The 14,734-nt window shown below is 36.7% G+C and overlaps 2 protein-coding genes and 1 non-coding gene across 3 annotated transcripts; 2 read left to right on the forward strand and 1 right to left on the reverse strand.

Moving 5' to 3' along the window:
• Positions 1–2,948: 2,948 nt before the first annotated feature.
• On the reverse strand, positions 2,949–4,021 carry LOC131225979 (peroxidase 5-like). Its single transcript, XM_058221608.1, has 2 exons — positions 3,812–4,021; positions 2,949–3,725 (listed from the first exon to the last, which is right to left on the reverse strand). Exons 1-2 carry the CDS (start codon positions 4,019–4,021, stop codon positions 2,949–2,951), a joined length of 987 nt encoding a protein of 328 aa, XP_058077591.1.
• Positions 4,022–10,733: 6,712 nt separating this feature from the next.
• LOC131226531 (small nucleolar RNA Z221/R21b) lies at positions 10,734–10,817 on the forward strand. The gene has a single exon (XR_009161906.1). It is a non-coding gene; the product is annotated as a small nucleolar RNA Z221/R21b (small nucleolar RNA).
• Positions 10,818–13,852: 3,035 nt separating this feature from the next.
• Positions 13,853–14,426, forward strand: LOC131225291 (peroxisomal nicotinamide adenine dinucleotide carrier-like). The gene is made up of 2 exons (XM_058220800.1): positions 13,853–14,114; positions 14,216–14,426. The coding sequence occupies exons 1-2, from the start codon at positions 13,929–13,931 to the stop codon at positions 14,354–14,356; spliced, it is 327 nt and encodes a 108-aa protein (XP_058076783.1). The 5' UTR covers positions 13,853–13,928; the 3' UTR covers positions 14,357–14,426.
• Positions 14,427–14,734: the final 308 nt, after the last annotated feature.

Genomic DNA, 14,734 nt, shown 5'->3' on the forward strand with positions numbered 1-14,734 from the left:
CTCCCAATCTTCGAAAAATCCATGCAATACTCCCCTAAATCGCCGCCTTCTTCCACATTCCTACCAAACGTGGCCCTGCTCTTCGATCTGTGCCCACGGATCTCTGTTTCCTTCACATCCTCCTCATCATCTGCCTTCCTTGACATGAACCGGATCATCTCATCCCGCTCCTCAGCGTTCTGCCGCAGCTTCTCGACATGAACCGGATCTTCTCATCCCGCTCCTCAATGTTCTGCCGTAGCTTCTCGACATAGATCTGCAATTTGGCCTCCGATTTCTCCATATCCTCGATTCGGAGCGTCGGATCACCGATTTTAACGATACTTACCTCGATCGAGAGAGATGTTCCGAACGGAAGGTAAAGATATTAGGAAAAGAGACGATTCGGTGGGGATGAATTGAGGTCGAGTGAGAAAAGCTAGCAGAGATGGAGTTTCATGAAGTGAGAGAGAGAGCTGTAGAATTCGATCGAAGCTGAGAAATGAAATTGGGGATTTCAGATATAGAGGATGGGGTAGCCGCGGATTAGCTACTAACAGGTCGAGTAGGGACGTCACCAACTTTTGCAGGCCCCACCATGATGCACGTATTATATCCACACCGTCCATCCATTTGAAGAGATCATTTTAGAGCATGATCCAAAGAATGAGTCAGATCCAAACCTCTAGTGGACCCCACCACAGAAAACAGTTTTCTCAAAAAGGAAAAAAAATCAAGATTCCTAATTTTCTTTTTTAATTCTAAATTTTTTCAAGATTATAAATTTGTTGAAATTTATCAAAAAAATTTAAAATTCTTAGTTTTTTCAAAATTATCAAAAAAAAAAAAAAAAATCAATTCTTAATAGTTTTAGAAATTCTTAATTTTTTTTTTAGAATTTTCAATTATTTGAAATTTCTCAATTTTTTAAAATTTTCCTATTTTTTAAAATTTTCCAATTTTTTTCAAGATTCTCAAATTCAAAATTCTTTTTTTTTTCAAAAATTTCAAAAATTTTAAAAATTCTTAATTTTTAAAAAATTCTCAATTTTTTTTTTAAAAAATCATACTTTTTCATAATTATCATTTTTTTAATTCTTAATTTTTTAAAAGTTCTCAATTTTTTTACAAATTCTTAGTTCTTAGAAATTTCAAAATTCAAATCTCTTCAAAACTCTCAATTTTATTTTTTTTTTCAAAATTCTCAATTTTTTCACAATTGTCTCAATTTTTTTTCAAAATTCTCAATTTTTTCATAATTGTCAAAAATTTTAAAATTTATTAATTCTTTCAAGATTCTCAATTTTTTTCAATATTATTAAATGTAGACTTTTAGCCTTAGTTCATATGCAACTGAGGCTAAAAAGTAGACTTTTGGCCTCGGTTCCTAGGCAATTGAGACTAAAAAGTGAACTTTTTACCTCGTTCCTATGCAATTGACGCTAAGAAGTAGACTTTTGGCATGACTCAAATTGAGAAATCCATTGGCTTGGATTTCACGATCGATGAGCATTCGTGATTTCATGAAGCTACACATGAAAAGTGCAAGCCATTTTATAAACATATGAGATCTCTCACACGTATCATGTTAGCATGTGTGGTGCGTTTGTATTCATGGACACTTGATTGTTGAAGTAGGACCATTGGATATTTTTCATTTTAACCATCCAATAAATGTCCACCTATCTAGTCAAATCATCAAATATCACCATACACCAATTAATTCAAATTACAGGCATGCCATTTATACAATTTCTAAGTACCTGCTTATCATCCATCACATTCTGCCAGAGTATCAAAGGTAGACATTTTGCCTCGGTTCCTATGTAACTGAGGCTAAAAGGTAGACTTTTCACCTCGGTTCCTATGCAACTAAGACTAAAAAATAGACTTTTCGCCTCCGTTCCTATGCTACTGAGACTAAAAGGTAGACTTATTGCCTCGATCCCTATGCAACTGAGGCTAAAAGGTAGATTTTTCACCTCGGTTCCTATGCAACCGAGGCTAAAAAATAGACTTTTCGCCTCGGTTCCTATGCAACTGAGGCTAAAAGGTAGATTTTTCGCCTCGGTTCCTATGCAACTGAGGCTAAAAGGTAGACTTTTCGCCTCGGTTCCTAAGCAACTGAGGCTAAAAAATATACTTTTTACCTCGGTTCCTATGCAACTGAGGCTAAAAAATAGACTTTTCGCCTCGGTTCCTATGTAACTGAGGCTAAAAGGTAGACTTTTCGCCTCGGCTCCTATACAACTGAGGCTAAAAGGTAGACTTTTCGCCTCGGTTCCTATGCAACTGAGGCTAAAATAATATACTTTTCACCTCGGTTCCTATGCAACTGAGGCTAAAAGGTAGACTTTTTGCCTCGGTTCCTATGCAACTGAGGCTAAAAAATAGATTTTTCGCCTCGGTTCCTATGCAACTGAAGCTAAAAGGTAGACTTTCACCTCGGTTCCTATGCAACTGAGGCTAAAAAATAAACTTTTCACCTCGGTTCATATGCAACTAAGGCTAAAAGGTAGACTTTTCACCTCGGTTCCTATGCAACTGAGGCCTAAAGGTAGACTTTTCGCTCGGTTCTTATGCAACTGAGGCTAAAAGGTAGACTTTTTGCCTCGGTTCCTATGCAACTGAGGCTAAAAGGTAGACTTTTCGCCTCGGTTCCTATGCAACTGAGGCTAAAAGGTAGACTTTTCGCCTCGGTTCCTATACAACTGAGGCGAAAGATGAACTTTTAGCCTCAATTCCTTAGCAACCGAGGCTAAAAGACACATTCAGCCTCTATATTTTCAACTGAGGCTAAAAAATTGTGGCTAAAGGCCTATTTTCTTGTAGTGAATGCTCCATGTGGATCTTACCAACTAATTAACACTTGGATTCTCTTTTAACAAATCAAAGATATATTCAAAAGAATGAAAGAATAGTAAACAATATTTTGATTCAAATTCAGCAATTCCAATCTTTGGAATGACTCAAAAGTTCACAGCCCTACAGTTCATCCTGATCTCTCCTTGGTAGCCGGTCAGCACATCGATGGACCCCATGTGCACCATGGCCGCTGCAAATTTTGCCGCCCATGCTGACTGATGCTTCACATTGTTCCTCACCATTCTCGATGTCGAGGGGCTAGTAAGTAGTGTTTGATCTGACTCCAATACTCCTCTATGGTGCTTCAAATTCTGGTAGTACTTGTTATCCAGGCGATTCGGTGTTGCCATGTCAAGCTGCACAGTAGGATCTTGACCGTTTCTTGTAGTTGAAGGGGGACACCTGGTTTTTAAATAGGCTGCGAACTTGCCGTCCATTGAAGGATCTTGTGGGTGTGTTGCATTGAAGGAGTAGAGGCGATTCACGAAGGAAGAACAATGAGAAACGCCGATGGAGTGGGCCCCAGAGAGTGTCACCATTTCATCCAGAGACAACCCTTTTCGCTCAAAGTTCTCCTTGAGTTGCTGGGCATTGAAGGAAGGTGGGGGGAGATTTTGACCGACTTCAGCTTCAACAGACACTCTTCCATCGCGGCGGCCTGCTGGCACGGCGTAGTCAATGCCACCAAGCTTGTAGGCACCATCACGAGCCGCGAAGGCAATGATGTCAGAGCAGGAGACAGTATGCGGGCATTGAGCTTCAATCCAAGCCTTCGCTTCGTCGATCACTTCAAATCCACGTAGGCTTGGATTGTTGGCCGGATGTTGTTTCTCAGAAGGGTTTCCAGGCGTCGAATCGAGTAGGACCGAACCATCACAGCCCTGTAACACATAGAATACAAATACACAAGGTTGGTACCACCTCCATAACAATAACAACATCTCTTAGCTCTGTAAAGAAAACTTACCCTAACAAAGCAATCATGGAAATGCATCCTAATTAGGCTGGCGCCAAGTCCCGGGTTCCGAGCAACAGCTTTGCTCACTGTCTGTCGTACAATCGCCTCCGCAGATGGGCATGTATATCTGTAGTGTCCCACTTTCAGTGATGCTGATGAGATATGGGTCATGGCCAAGATAGCAAGTAAGAAGAAGAGGCAAGTGTTCAACATGGCCATTTGGAGAGAGAGAGAGAGAGAGAGAGAGAGAGAGAGGGTGTGGATGGCTCAGAAGAGAGAGAGAGAGAGAGGTGTGGATGGCTCAAAAGATCATGGGGTTGGGTTTTATAAGCAATAGGAAATGAAGTGCGTGAAGGTTTACTCGGTAAACCAAAAGCGGTCGCATTGTTTACTCGTTCTTCAGAGCATGCAGAAGTCTTCCAACATGCGAAGGACGAAAGAAGCAGACATTGCTGAGGTTTACTACTTCCGCACGCTTGTAATCCGTACATGAGGTTTGATAATTCCCATGCGTATAAACCCGTACACGGACGTTGAAGCTACATTACGCATGCATATGTGAAACACGTGTATAAAATCTGAGCTTTCTTTAGGGTTGTAAATAATTCTTTGATATTGTGATTTAAAAAATAAGATAATTTTACTGTTTTGTAGGCTACGGATAAAAGCCTTTTCCCAACCATTCATTTGTTTTGATAAGATTTGGCCAAGTTGGAACGTGAAATGATTTGATTTTTAAGCTAGATGATCTAGAAATTTATAACTCGCCTGATGGAAAGCTCCGATCTATAAAACATGTCGCCTTGTGATGCAGAATCCCTCGTGTGCATATGTAAGGATCTACACGCCTGTAGCATTAGCAAACCCCTGTATTTCATGACCTTTTGGCATTAATACTAAAATGTACAGAAGGCTACAGTGATAGTTTGTGACCATCTTAGATGTGGGCCACACGAATCAATCCAGACTATCCGAGTTGTAGGGCCCATCGTAGATGGAGTGTAGCTTAAAAATTATATTGATTAAACGAAACTGGCCCGACTATGGAAGGGGCTGTTAAAAACGTAATTGTTCATCTAAACTCATCTCTAAATTTCAGATGGTTAAGCTCGTTCGATCAAGTAGATTTTAGGCCTATGATACACCTGGAGTATATAGAACTATTCCGACGGTTTGGATTACTGGAAATGCGTGCCATGTATACGTTAGAAGTATTACTTCTATTTCTTTTTAAAATGTGGTGAACTATCAATGAATTCCCCGTGATTCGGAGACAGTGCATTGCACACTGTCTGAATATTATACAGTGTCGTGCGGAGGATAGCAAAGGCAGTTGAAAATGTCTCCATTGAGGTTAGCTAGGTTTTGGTTTCACTGCAACTGTTGCACGTTATCCTCATTATAAGTGAGGTACACATCTACATCAATCCAGACCGTCAAAATCATACATCCAGCTGTGGATGGAGGATAGCCCCAAAATCAGAATAATTTGATTTCTAAGCCATCTGATGCCTTCCATTGAATTTGGACTCTTTATGTTTTCCTCAATAGCTATTGACTTGAAGACGACAAATTGGACGGTGAGGATCCAAAGATTATTGTGATTTTGGTTTAGGTCCCATCTACATTGGTCTCCACATTTTGAACTTTTGAGAATGACACATAGGCATGCCAGGGTGGCTGAGTTGTCTTTGCGGTCGGCACGACCGGTTCTCTGGTGGTCCAGTAGAAACCGTGTAATTTCATTTTATTGGTGGGAAATTTGGGGAAGGGATTGGGTAACGGTCCGGTCAGGGGCTCTCTGGGGGCCTGATGTAGAGCAGGTGGCGGACAGTTTAAAGATGGATAAAAAAAGGCCTAGTTGATGACAGAAGTGATCCGGACTATTGGATCTTAGATCGGTCGTATCTTGCAATCCGATATGAGTTATCTGACGTAAAATATATGATTTTGGGATAGACGATCTACTTTAGCCAACCAACCCTGCTATGCTGGGTTACCCAAGGTAAATTTATAAAAAATCCCTAGATCGACGGTTGTTTCCCTATTTTAATTTCATTTTTACTATAAATAATAAGTTTTAGTTTGATTACAACTCTTCATCCGTCGGGCTTTAAGAGTTGCGCCCAACGTGAAACACTACGTGAAAAATGGAAAAAAATGACGGATTTAGAGACGGTTCTGGACCGTCTCTAAAATTGCTTGGTTTAAAGACGCTTTAGAGACGGCCGTAAACCGTCTCTAAAATTTTAGACGGCCCCTAACCGTCCTTAATATTGTCTCAAAAATTTGAACGTCCATAAATCATTTAAAACGGTCGTTGACCGTCTTATATGGGTCATTTGAGACGGCCATTGGCCGTCCGCATTAGAGACGGTCCTTGACCATCTTTTATGCGGTCATTTGAGACGGTCATTGGCCGTCTTTTACTTGTAATCTGAGACTGTCAAAGACCGTCTCTATTAGAGACGGTCCTTAGCCGTCTTATAGCCCTGGCAAAGACCGTCTTTATTAGAGACTGTGAAGGACCGTCTCTATTAGAGACTATCAAAGACCGTCTCTATTAGAGACGGTCCTAAACCGTCTTATAGCCCTGTCAAAGACCGTCTCTAATCCTGAGGTCAAAATTTAACAAGCTCAAAAAAATTATGAATTTAAAAAAAAAAAAAAAATAGTTGATAAGCTTAGAAAAATAATTAACAATGTTTAAGAAAAATTTAAATTTTGAAAAAAAAACTGTAATTTTATAAAAATCTAGATTTTGAAAAAAAAATTAAGAACTTTGAATAATGTTGATAATTTTGAAGAAAAAAAATTCGATAAAAAAAGGGTATTTTGAAAAAGAAAATTTAAATAATTAAACAAAATTGTGAAAAAAATTGATAAATTGTAAAAAAAAATTATATTTTAAAAAAGAAAACTAGAATTTGTATTTTGACAAGAAAAATTAAAAAGTTATATAACAAAAGTGAGATTTAAAAAATGATATTTTGAAAAAGAAAATTTAAAAAATTAAACAAAATTGTGAAAAAATTGACAAATTGTAAAAAATATATATATTTTTTAAAAAAGAAAACTAGATTTTGTATTTTGACAAGAAAAATTAAAAAGTTATATAACAAAAGTGAGATTTAAAAATTGATATTTTGAAAAAGAAAATTTAAAAAATTAAACAAAATTGTAAAAAAATTGACAAATTGTAAAAATAAAAATAAAATTAAAAAGAAAACTAAATTTTGGATTTTGACAAGAAAAAAATAAAAAGTTAGATAACAAAAGCGAGATTTAAAAAATGATATTTTGAAAAAGAAAGTTTAAAAAATTAAAGAAAATTGTGAGAAAATTGACAAATTGTAAAAAAAAATATATTTAAAAAAAAAAACTAAATTTTGTAAAAAAATGCTAAATTTATTTATAATAAAATTGATATTTAGTTAAAAGAGTAAAAAAATATACATTTTGAAAAAAAAAAAAATGTTAAATTTATTTGTGAAAACTAAAATTACTAAATTATTAGGCCCATATACTAATTGAACTTTTAATCATTTTTAGACAATCTAATCAGTTCAAATTGAAGAGTAAATAACTTTAAATGTTTAAATCAAATTTCACTGAAATTGTTGATCAATCTTGTGTGCCCAATATCTTTCTCATATGTAGCCTGATTGAGGTGAGTAACTAGTCAAATTGAGAGTATTGATAGTAAAATAGAGTGAATAGACTAGACATGTAAAATGGGTCAAATATTCTGGTTAAAATTGTGACCCAACTTACTGACTTCGTGAGAACCTAAGAATTGATGTTAGTAAGTTTTGTGGGCCCTATCATGATGTGTGTCAAACATCAATACTGTGAATTTGATGTGTCCCCTTTACATTATGAGATATCTAAAAAATCATCGGTAAACGAAACTCAAGTGGGCCATACCATTTAAAACTATGTGAAGACATCCTAAAAAATATAAAAACACTTAGTGGGGCCCACGTGAGTTTTGGATGCGGTTGAAACTTGGTCTGACCCCTCATCTAAGTGGGACACACATAATGAGTGGGTTGGATATATGAATCACATTTAGGCAGGCCCAATATATGATTATGAATGTTTTAAGGAAACTTTTCTCCATTACATTTAAGTGAGTTACTCGTTACCTTTACCAAAGTAAACTTTGTGGGGTTCATCGTTATTTATTTATTTTATCTACTCCATTCATCCATGTTAACAGATAATTTGAGGTCTAAAGAACAAAAAGGAAGCATATCCAAAGCTCAAGTGGACCACACCATAGGAAATAGTGTGATTGAACCTCTACCATTTAAAATTTCTTGGAGGCCATAGAAGTTTTGGATCAAGTTGATGTTTTTGTTTTCTATTAATTTATATTTTTTTGATATTATAAACAACCTTTAACTGTTTTTTGACAATCTAATTAGTCTGGACATGAAGATTAAATAACTTCAGATGTTTAAATCAAAATTCACTCAAATTGTTGATCAATCTTGTTTACCCAATATCTTTCTCATATGTAGTATGATCGAGGTGAGTAACTAGTCAAATTGAGGGTAATGATTAATAAAATAGAGTGAATGGACAGTGTCAATATACATAAAATATATCAAGGTGGGCCCTACATGGTTAGAATAACACCCATGAAGGAGTTACTTAAATAGTGAAATGGTACTATAAGGTCACCTCATGGGAACTTCCCATGAGGTTAATTGTGTACGCCCCACATATAAAAGCATTTGGTGGGGCCCACATGAGTTTTGGATGTGTATGAAACTTGGTTTGACTCCTCATCCAAGTGGGACACATATAATGAATGGGCTGGATCCATGAACCACATTTAGGTGGGCCCAATAAATAATTATGAATGTTTTAATGGGAGGGTAACCCTCTCAACTATAGCATGTGGTGTGGCCCACCCAAGTCATGTATTGACTTTATTTTTAAGCTCGTGGCCCACTATGGAATGATGCATCTGACTGACGGGGCAGATCCAAAGTTCAAGTGGAGCCACCATAGAAAAGAGTGGGATAGTGACACGCACTATTGAAACCTTCTCAGGGCCCGCCCCGATGTTTATTTAAGATCCAACCTGTTTATAAGTTAATACAGACATGGATGCAGTTGAAAATTGGTCCGACCCCTCATCTAAGTGGGACACATAATGAGTGGGTTGGATATGTGAATCACATTTAGGCAGACCTAATATATGATTATGAATGTTCTAAGGAAACCCCTCCATTAAATTATGTGGTGTGGCCCATATTTAGGCTTATGTTTGTGTTTTCCCTTCATTCATATTTTTTTGATATTATGAACATGTTGGATGACAAATAAACATTACTGTGGGCCCAAGGAAGGTATCAACGGTGGAAATCATTATTCGACACTGTTTTGTGTGGCATGGTCCACTTGGGTTTTGGATTTACCGAAAATTTGGGATCAACCCACACCGTTCATCCATTTTTTGAGATCATTTTATAGAATTATCCAAAAAATGAATCATATCCAAAGATTAAATGGACCACACCACAAATAAGGGGACGAATTGGCTCCTCTCCTACACCATCCAATGGCTTGTGGTTGGTGCTGTGTGGGCCCAACCATGATGTATTTTTTAATCCATGCTGTCCATCTATTTTTAAAGATCATCTTATGACATGAGACCAAAAATGAGGCATTTCCTAATTTGAAATGGACCACATTACAAGAAATAGTGTTGAATGACCGTCATCTATTTAAAACATTCTGGGGGCCATAAAGTTTTGAATTGAAATGATTTTTGTTTTTCCTCTCCATCTAAGCATGTATGACCTAATAAACAGATTAGATGCCAAATAAAGAGTACAGTGGGCCTTACATAGGATTTTAATGATGGATATCCAATCACTATTGTTTTCATGTGGTGTGGTCCACCTGATATTTATATACCTCTCAATTTTAGGCCCCACCATGATGTATGTTTTATATCCACGCCTTCCATCCATTTGGAGAGATTGTTTTAGGGCAGTATCCAAAAATAAATCCAAAGCTCCAGTGGGCCCCAACATAGAAAACAGTGGGGATAGTAACACCCACCATTAAAAACTGTTCAAGGACCATGAAAGTTTTAGATCAAGCTGACATTTGTGTTTTATCTTATTTCATGTTTTTTTTAACTTTTGAACAGGTTATATTTCAAATAAAAATTATGGTGGGCCTTAAGATAGTTTCAACGGTGGGAATCACTCTCCCCACTATTTTATGTGGTGAGGTCCACGGTATCCAATTAGACTTATTAATCCTGAAGTATCATGATATTTGGCTGCACAACTGTTTCCCCTTGGTGTGGACCACCTAAGATTTATATCAAGCTCATTTTCAGGGATCAACCCGAAAATGACGTTGAGAAATGGATGGACGGCGGGGATAAAACATATACATCATGGTGGGGCCCATAGAGCCTACCAGATCCAAATCTCAACGGGATGTTTATTGTACAGTGACAATGTGCGAGTTTTGTAGTTGAGGTAAAATAGTGGTGACTCATTTATAACAATAATGGCATTGAGATGGTCTTATCCAGAATATCTAAATAATGGGTCTAATTGCAAATGGCTAATATTTGTACTTTTTTCCTATATAAGACTATCATAATCATCTGGTAAATGGTCCCTTAAATGTATGGTTGTTAACATAGTTTATGTTATAAATGATGGAAAACTCACAATTGTCGGATTCGAAAGTAACGTTTCATTTTAGAAGAGGATTTCCATATCCATCTTTCGTGCGCCTCTGCCTCTCCCTCTTCCTCTCTCTGTCTGCTCACTCTCCCTCAATCTCTCCCTCCCTCTCCCTCCGGTTCTTAAGAAGGTTAGGGTTTTCATCATCTCTCTTGTTTTCATTAATGCGTGTAGATTTTTCTGTTAAAGGAAATGTAGGTGAAGGATGCATGTGATGAGGAAATGAAAGTCATGCACCACTCTGATTTTTTCAGTGCTGATATACGACAAACCCATTTCTATCTGAGCCATTCTTCATCTCTCTCTCATATGTTCCGAGAGTTAGGGTTTTTGGATTTCTAATTCCCTTTCTGTTTTGGTTGTGTAATTTTTTAGGACTTTTTTGGTTGTTATTTGTGTCTTTTTATTTTTATTTTATGAAATAAAAGATTGCCAAATGATGTAGCTGTTTTCTGTTGAAAATGGCTAACCATGATGCGGACCGTACAACAACTATGTTTGCTCTACGGAGATGAACACTGGTGTCTGATGGCTCTCTCTCTCTTTTTTTCTTTTCTTTTTTTTGATTTTTCTTTGATGGTTAGATCTCTTACATTTATTTGATGGGGTAGTCTTGATTGCTGCTGGTTTCTCCATTCATGGTCTTCTTCGATGGACAGTTTCCTAAACTTTATAGTTTTTTTTTTTTGGATGGACTTGGTGGGTAAAGGCGATCCTAACCACTGGATTATGTCCTGAGAATGCCATAAATGGTTCAGATTTAATGGAAAAGGGCTAGAGATCTGAATGGCTACATGTTCAATATTTCCTAGATCCGGGATTTTTTATGTTGTTTCTCCAAATTCACAGCTTGAGGGCTTTCTTGCTAACCTTGGTAGAGCTTAAAATAGTATTTACGGCTGAATCCCTTCTATTATGGTTTCATGCCATGATCTTATTATCTCTTTTAAGGTGCAATTTATTTATGAACATAGTATTTTTTGACAAATAGGAAGAACAGAATCCAATACAAGTCATTGCTATGAATTCCACTCTTAATCAGGACAATTCAAATCCATACATGTAAGCATAGTAGGTCACTGATGATTGTTACCTTGGTAGAGCTTAAAATATTAGTATGGCTAAATTATTCTTTTGCTTGATTGAAATTTGAAAGGTTACATGTGGCAGCATTCAATTTGTTGAAAGTCACCATTTGGGGTTTTAACGTCCAAACACCAATGCTCTCCAAATTAGAAATGTACTTTTCTTTGAACCAAGTCAGTGCTATTCACTTGGTTATGGAATTCCATTCTTTTTTTTTGAACCACAGATTGGGAAGCTATTGATAATAAATGTAAGGCCATGAATGGCGCAACCAAAATCCATTGATCGAATTTGAACTGTTTCATTTTAGGGGCCACTGATGAGAAGAATGGGGCGATATGAAAATTTCAAATTTCCAAGATTTTCCTTGTGATAAATGGTATGGATATATATTGGCTAGCTCTATTGGGAGAATGTACTGTCTTCCCTGGCTGAAAAATGCTATGTCTCTGACTGCCAAGTGGCCTGATTGTTTTGATATGTGGCCCCCCTGATGAGTAATAGGCAGGCCTTATTTTTCAACTAGGTGATCATCACGGCGGGGCCCAACCTAATGTATATGTTAAAAATTTTCAGTTAAATGATTAATGTTTAATGCATTTACAATTATGCATATAGGTGTAATCGAATGGTGGTTGATATTATTTTTCCTTTTTTAAATACTTTCTTTCAAGTAGTCGTCATGTGGACCCCTCAAGAGCCAAATTTAGTTATATGGTTTGGGAAAGTTTTCCATGTTGAGTTACAGCTTGGAGTTGAAGAACTGTCCTAATCTAGAAGTTTTAAGATTACTTTTAAGTCAGTTCCTAAGTCAGTCTAGTTAGCAAGATATCCTAGTTAAGAGTACCTAATTAGTTAGGATCATTAGCCAAATAGTGTTTTAGTTCATTCCCAATTGGGAATAGTTGGTTTTAGGAAAGTTTTAGCTGCTGAGCAAGTTTTACAGCCAACTTGATATAGGTTTTTTGTTAAACCAAAGAGAAAATGCTTCTATATGAGAAGATCTATATGAACTATCATTTTGAACCACTGCAGGCTTATGCAAGGCACGTCTATGATGGGATGTATTCCTTCTAACATCGCTCTCTTGGTGAATCTAATATGTTCTTCTTTTGTTGCTGCTTTATTGCTTGGAATTTCCTTGAATTTATATCCAGCCATGGAAGTAGTATGATATGAATTACCGTTTTGAATCCAATATGTTTTGATTTTCAGGTGGATATCTGATTTGAAAGGATTATGTCTTTCCCTTCATTGGAGAATATGGCCGACATGGAGACATTGTGAGTTGAATGGATTTAACCCTGATGGTGTAAACATATTATTTTTTGTTGATTCTTTTGCTCATGAAGTGTCTATCTTGGTCGTGTTCTGCAGCGTACTAACAAATTGCTTGATTTCTGACGAAATCCCATCATATATTTGGAGCAGAGCAAGGCAAATCAAATTCCTGTAATTTATTTCGGACAAATCTTTTATATGCTGCTGCAATAGCTGATTGATTCATTTTTCTTTTACTGGCAAGAAACCAAATATTTCAGTGTAAGAAAATGGGCGTTAATGGTATTATTACATCAAAATGATTTTATGTTTTATTGATCTTCTCTATAATATGATTTTACAGGTAGAAATGGTGGCATGGATAGGAAGAAGATCATTGCCATAGGTATTATGCTCTAAACCTCTGCATTCTTTTTTCATTGCTTCTTGTTCAGTGGCGTTTTGTCAATACGAGGTGATAATTTATAGACCATAGCTGTCCTGAAAATACCATTTTGCTGAAACTGAAAACATATTCAATTCATCCAACACAAATTGGCACAAAATATTTAATATGCTTGGATCTCATTCTTGAAGATGGTGGGCTCAGGTTTGTTTCTTGCAAACGAGATTGCCGAGCTTGTGGCCATGTTGATTCTGTTGCGAGTATTGTCCACTACTTTCATAAAATTTGTGTAATTTCTGTTGCTTATGTAGGTATGAAAAGCCTTGCTCTCAGTCTCTTTGTTTGATTGAGACAAAGAACCCAAGTTTGGCAATTGTTTCAAAGAAGACCATGCAGCCATTGCTGCATTCTTCTCAGCTTGCTTCTCAACTTGTAATTTATTGTATCTTTGTTGTGAAAACTCAATTTGTAGGTGTTAGGCCCTATCATCTGAATATTGGGAGTTCTGGTACATCATAGTTTGATAACTCAAAAAATTCATGGTCTTTAAGACTCAATAGAACTTAACCTACTCTTTGACTCAACTCTAGTTTGACTTTTCTGGTTTTTAAACTATGGCCATTCTCATGTTTTGCAAAATGTTATACTGATGCTCAAGCGGAGGATTATAGGCCCCTTGTATAATGTTATACTGATGCTCAAGCGGAGGATTTTTGGTTGTTCGCATGTAAGCAACCCTTCCATGCAATTCATGCTGTATGAGACCATGTTGAAGCAGCAGAAGGAAAGACGCACCTTGAGTAAGAAAGCCACAAAAGGAGTGACTGCATTGGAGGTAGACCAATGACCTCGTGTTTTGCATCTCCTGTTGTTGCCGTTGCAATGCTTTTACATTCATTTTGGTGTTTTCACGTTCTATGGTGCTTCTTTGGTCAGGTATTTCTTCTTGGAGCTGTTGCTAAACTTGGGGCGACTGTTGTGACTTATCCCCTGCTTGTTGTGAAGGTAACTGATTTTGCCTTGTCTTTCAGCCATTTACCACATGATGCAACTTTTTCCATGTGTTTGTCTTTTTAGTTTTAAATTTTTTCTGCTTGCTTCAATGATAATATGAGGATGTATTTATGTGGTATGAGCAGTTTTCTTGTAATGGGACCAAAAAAAAGGGAACTTGGGATGTTCTCAAGCAATTTGATGCATATGTATTGACCCAGATGTTCTTCATACTTGGATTATCTGAAAAATGGAGTGGTCATGTAGATACTTTTCTGTTTATTAGTTTTAAAGTTTATGTTTATTTGATGAAAATCAATGGGAGCTCAGGATGCCGGGTACTTGTTTTCAGGTGTTTTGATTGGAACTAAGGTAATTAGGGGCTTTTTCTAGTTAACTGATGCACGTTGATTGATTTTAATGTTTTTCAGATTTTAATGATTGTATTTATATGCATTTGGT

The sequence above is a fragment of the Magnolia sinica genome, chromosome 14, assembly GCF_029962835.1.
Source record: "Magnolia sinica isolate HGM2019 chromosome 14, MsV1, whole genome shotgun sequence".
Taxonomy (NCBI): Eukaryota; Viridiplantae; Streptophyta; class Magnoliopsida; order Magnoliales; family Magnoliaceae; genus Magnolia; species Magnolia sinica.